General features: G+C 42.8%; 1 protein-coding gene across 1 annotated transcript in view; it reads left to right on the top strand.

Annotated features, from left to right (window-relative positions):
• The window catches only part of LOC105450771, a 122,471-nt gene that overhangs the window by 98,314 nt on the left and 18,157 nt on the right, over window positions 1-6,000 (top strand). Inside the window, exons 5-6 of the mRNA XM_011690772.1 lie at window positions 5,172-5,296; window positions 5,678-5,885. Coding sequence (XP_011689074.1) covers window positions 5,172-5,296; window positions 5,678-5,885 — 333 coding nt within the window. The remainder of the gene's footprint in view (window positions 1-5,171; window positions 5,297-5,677; window positions 5,886-6,000) is intronic.

Here is a 6,000-nt window from a genome sequence, read left to right on the forward strand (position 1 = left end):
TAGCATTTTGGAAATTAAAAGTTTTATCGCGTCTGGATTCAGCAAGCCAAAGCCTAGATAGATGAAATGGTTCTGATCTTTGCATATCAAACGAATGTATTTCTACGTCTCTTCGAAGCAGAGATACGCTTTTTATTTGCATGAATTGTATATTGGTTTTCCTCCAATAAAAGAATCGCGGTATTTACGAGAAAAATATGGTGCGGTAACCCGATTAAAGTGGCACAAGCAATAGTGACCAATAAACACTTGTACATACGGATCGATATTTCGTTCCACTCGTGTATCTCTCCTGGAAAAGAGGGTTCGAAAAAAGGATTATATTCGCCTCGCATGCCCGATTTCGAACGAACCCTTTTTCATTCGCCGCAAAAATATGTTCAGCACTCCTTCTCGCTCCTTTCATTTTGTCAGACATTTATCGCCGAACGTCGCTCGCGCGCGCGTCTCTCTCGCGTGCGCCGCGATTCCCGACGTTATTCATGAAAAAGAAAAAACCCGCGACACGTCGCGATATATTCTCGAAAGGGAAAAGGGGAGAAAAGTGGAACTTCAACTTTTTCAGCGAATATACATATTTTTTTTTCGATCAATGTTTACTCGATTCCATTGAACTTAACTGAGGTTGAGTAATGACGTTTCACTTTCGAATCATTAATTCGACGATCAATGGGCCCGATGTTATTCGATATTGATGCAAACTGCGAGTTTTCAGCTTCATGCAACAAAGCAGAATTTCAAACGAGTTTGAATATTCGAAGAGTGAAGAGTTACAATACGGTTTTGAATTTGAGATTCAAACAATGAATTCATATGAGATTGAACAATTGACGCGTATCGGAAGTTTAAATATTACCACATACTTTAAAATTATAATGGCGTATAATTTTAAAATTGTGAAAGGTAATAAACGTTTGTATAACAATCTCTATATTAATGTTTAAACTACTATATTTTATTGAGATTTATACATTGATATTAATGTATACCGAGAGAGAGAGAGAGAGAGAGAAAGAGAGAGAGAGAGAGAGAGGAGGGAGGGAGGGAGGGAGGGAGAGAGGGAGAGAGGGAGAGAGGGAGGAGAGAGAAAGAAAGAAAGAAAGAAAGAAAGAGAGAAAAGGCATCGTAAAGCTCCATAAATCTTCGGATCGTGTACGTATCGTGTACGCGATTAATCAAGGATTTCGAATGTTCCACGTCAGGGATCTCGCCGTGTTTCGAACTTATTTGACGAGAGTAATATAAGTATTCAAATATATCAGGCCGGCTTTCCACTCTTGTCGCGCGTGGGAGATATTCCATCTCGCTCCGGAGTACATTATCATGTAAATCGTAAGCATGTCGGGGAACAAAGTTGGCGGAGAGGGGAGGGGAAAGGGGAGGAAGGGGTTGGACCCCGGCCGGGTCGGCGCCGTAACGCCGACGAAACGCGGACGAAAATTCGACGGTTCGGTCGTAAAGGTTTAAGTACCATGAAAAAAAAAAAAGCGAACGCGTGTGCACGCGATTGTTGTAATCGCGCTTGCTGTACGGGGTGTTCGAGCGTTTTTACGACGGAACGGATCGCCGACTAACGCGAACTGTTACGGACCGGGACGTAATTGAGCGGACGACATTAGCGAATCGACTGCATCAGCGAAGTTTAATCAGTTTTTTTTCGTTGCGCATTACGATTATATCGATATTAAAAAACTATGAAAAATAGAAGAAGTAATTACTTTTCACATATGTAATACTGTATGTCACGCCAAAATTGGATGTCGAACCAATTTTCTCCTCTCTTTTTTTCTCTTTTACAATTTTTCTGTCTTTTTTTTTATTAACAGTATGCAAGTTTGATGCAGAATATATTTGTTTTTACTATATTGTGTCATTGTATTGTGTATCAAAATTTTCGCTGTTTGTAATAGCTAAATTCGATAGACCCTGAATACATATTTACAAATATGTAAATATCATTATTTTAGCTGTTATTTATGTATTATATGTCATAAAATTTATATTATTTTATTACGATATTGCTTCGATAATGCTTGATCAAAACAGAGCGGCAAATTCATCTGTGCTATGTGTGAAAGTTTCAGAAATAGCTTTTACGCACGAAACGGATGCTGCAAGAATGCTTACGAATTTCGAAAAAAGCTTTTCTGTAAAGCGAAAAATCGTTATGTGTGTAAATATCTAAAGGTGATAAAAAATCTATTTTATTTTATTTTGTACGGTCGAATTGCGATGGTTCGCGCGCTTGCACGAGCCGGAAGCTCAACGTCAAGCATTTGCACCGTGAGAAATCTGAAACGGCGCCATACCGACACGTCGAAAAGAGAAAACCATGCGGCGTGCGTCAATGAAATCTCTTTAATTTATTTCTTTTTTTGTCTTTTTAATTAAAGCCTACTTGCAAATTCCATTGATATGCACCGTACATGCTAAAAAAAATTTTTTTTAAATATAGAATTCTCCTCGCAGGTGGAGCGAGATTTACAATGAATCTCGTTACGCTTCTCGCGCGCATTATAATCTGAATGTTGCTCGCACCCACCAATCGTCGCCTCCTCGGCAAACGATTCCAGGCTCAATTAGCGTCTCGAATTCGCGTGTGGGCGTGGTGGACACGCGTTGCATTTACGCTATGCGTTCTGGCATTCCTCGCACTGTCAGCCATAATTCCGCAATAAATCGAACCCCGGTCCGGCCGGCGTGGTTTGCGATTATCGGCAGAGTGCTACGGTATTTTCCGTACCGGATATTTCCGTGCCAAGTTCTAACGCTCGGATGAGAATGTTACGTTATAAAACGTAGGTATATATACATATATATGTATATATATATATATATATATATATATATATTGCTGCGTCTGCCGATATTATTATCCTACGATACAAAGTTTAATGAACAATTGCCATTGTTATCTTTTACTTTGCTTTTATTTTTGCGTAGATAACGAGAATTTTCAGTATAGCGCAGCGAATGAACGCGAATCCCTCGAATCCTTTCGAATTCCCGAACGCGAATTTTACTCGAATAAAATAAAATTAATCCATATTTCATATTTTCACGGACGCTGAATGCCTCTGTATTTCAGTTTGCGTGGCGCGCGCGATAGGTTTGATTGCACTTTGTGCCGCTGAAAAACAGAAATCGAAGTTTGACGGCGATGATAGCTTTCGCCGCGGACGCGAATCTCTTTCCCTCCCCCCTCCCCCCAGGCTTCTGGCGATGAAATTCTGGAGGAATATGGCCGCGCGCACCCTCGTAAAGGTGGCACATAAAACGAAACGAATGCGTGACAATGTTCCGCTAGGTGTACCATTTCAACCTCGGTCCAGATAAATCGCGAAACACTACGATTCCTCGTGTTTTTGTTACTCGAATCTCGCGCTCTTTCCGTTTCCTTGCCCGAGACAAGCGCAACGAGGAAAACGCGCGCTTGGAATATTTTTATTTTACCCCGAGGCGTGCACGTCAGTCAGGGGGTGAGCTGAAAAGGGCGACCCGGACTCTTTATAAATGATCGCGCCAGGTTTCGCTGCGCTTCCATTTTTCAGCGCGAGCACGGGACGGGACGTGTATTTTACATCAGGATCGCGGAAATGTTCGTCTCTCATTTTTTTTCCCTTCCTCTCCTGTTAGTGCATTAAGATGCGCCATTCCAAAATCGATCATCGATATGCGCTTCTAATTTGAATAGGTGTCGCTGACAGATCCGCCTCCATAGAAATACCGCGCGATTTCATTTCATTTGGACGTGATATAATATCGACATAACATCGCGCCATTCGCAGGATAATTGGACCACGCAGTTACGTTATTCGTCAATATTTCATCGTGGGCATAAAATGAATTCATTCATTATAGCTATTACGGAAGCCGCTTGTCGGACGTTGCTGTTGAATCTAAAGCCGAATACGTTTACTATATAGGTACGTGTTGAGCTTTTCAATATTTCAAGCTGCTGCATGTACCCGTGCTAAAATAAGACAGACGGAAATGGCACGGATTGTATCATTTATTCAGCGAATTTTTGTACAGTTTTTGGTATTATTCTACCCAGAGTGATGCACGCTCGCTCGCTCGTATACACGGGGTACTCTGGGAGATCCACGTGGATTCCGGGAGATCAATGTTGCATCCCTTGATAAGTTCAGTGCCGACTTTTTCTCCAAGTATTAATCCAGATCCGTTGTGCCTTAGCGAGAACATTAACGAGAATTCAGATAATTCAATATAAATTAAACGTTGAGAGCGCGTTGCATTCGCAGGGGGAATTAATTAAAGCGTATTCAGAATAATTACACATATATTGTCTTCTATCTTTTTTTCCCACATTTTCGCTTCCATTTTATAAACTTAGAAATAAAGTGTGAGCCACGATTGCGGCGGTTTGCATTCAGAATCCGCTTCTATTTTAAGCCGTTTATTCTGCTTGATCCCGAAACTTTCCGTGGTGGACAGTATATACAGAGAGCGAGAGAGGAAGATACATTTACGACCGTCATTCCGACGCTGTGTCGTCGATCGTAATTACCGGGGCACCGTAATACACGGCCGTTACACTCCGTAGGTAGCGCGCGGTGCTTCGATTATGAATAAAACATGCACTTACAAAACGCCGCCGCCGCCGCCGTCGCCGCCGCTCCGTCGCGTGTCGCTCCGCTCTCGCGGAGCGTTACTCGCTCGATATACCGGAAAGAGTTACGTCTCTCGCTCGTGACGGGCTGAATTCCATGCACGCGTCGCGTCGCGCTGCCAGGGGCCATTTGTACGCGTCGTCGTTTTTTGCCGGTCGCGTTGTCGGGAAGCCTGGTGTAATTGGGAGATGGCCGTCGATCTCCCGTGCGCCAGCGGGGCGCGTTTAATAAAGTTAATATCACCTCCGGTAATATAGTAAAACGGTGGTAAACGGCGGACGGTTAATAGCGGGGATCGAAACCGAGTATCGTAAATATTGTTTGTACGTCGTCGTTCGCTCCCGCTCGTCGTCGTCGTCGCCGCCGCTCACCCGGCGCGGCGAATATCGGGATGATAATTCCGAGAGGAATGGCGCGATCGTCGCGAGATAAAAGCGACGATAAATTTAAGCGCGCGCAGTTGACTTCCTTTCGGAAGAAGGAGAGAATAGATGGAGATCAGCTCAACAAAAGAGAATCTACGTTTTTGTCTTGCAGAAATCTTTAGAAGCGCGGCAGAGGCTGGTCCTCTGGACATCGTAAAGCTTCGCAAGGGGGACAAGCTCTTCAATATTTCGACTCATCTACCGGCGAACACGCCCGACACGCCTTATGTTCTTCAGGTATATTCTGTTTCAATTTTCATTCTAATTAATTAATTAATTACGTTTCATCAGTATTTGAAGGGATAGTGTGTAATAATTATTTATAAACGATCTTTTTTGAAATTTTTATTCCGCATGAAAAGTAAAGAGTTTCTTGCAATGCCTATTCGAAGAGGTTTGATATGTGAAAGAATTGCGTTTTTTGATCAGATTTTACGATTATTACGGCAAGGATCACATGTTTTAAGTAGATAACGTCATTCTGGTAATGAGCGATCTGATCAAAGGACAAAAGCGAAATATCATCTTAGGCAATATGTTAATTTCTCTTTTAAGCAAAATATCCTCAACACTCGTAGCGTGCACTTAGCTTTACGTACTTGGTTGTACTTTTTTAAGATCGTTGGCGCTCACCCCGCTTCTTCGGGGGTGATCGAGGCGGAGGTACTTTGGGCTTTAGAGAGGCGCGTGGCGGCTTTAGAACGGCAACTGCGAGAGCACCAGGAAGCTTTATATGCCACACCCTCCCTCACTCTACGTGAACTCAAACGCCAAGTGGACAGTTTCAAGAACAAATTGGAGAACAACGATCAGCTGAACTGGCTTAGTAAGTAGCCACGTACGTCGTTCCTGCATCTAGAGTGTCCTTGTCATGCCTTTCCGGCCGATTTATTTCAAAGGCACTCTGTATACACACAAACACACACACACACACACACATA

Source organism: Wasmannia auropunctata, unplaced genomic scaffold, assembly GCF_000956235.1.
Source record: "Wasmannia auropunctata unplaced genomic scaffold, wasmannia.A_1.0 LD336055.1, whole genome shotgun sequence".
NCBI classification, from domain to species: Eukaryota; Metazoa; Arthropoda; class Insecta; order Hymenoptera; family Formicidae; genus Wasmannia; species Wasmannia auropunctata.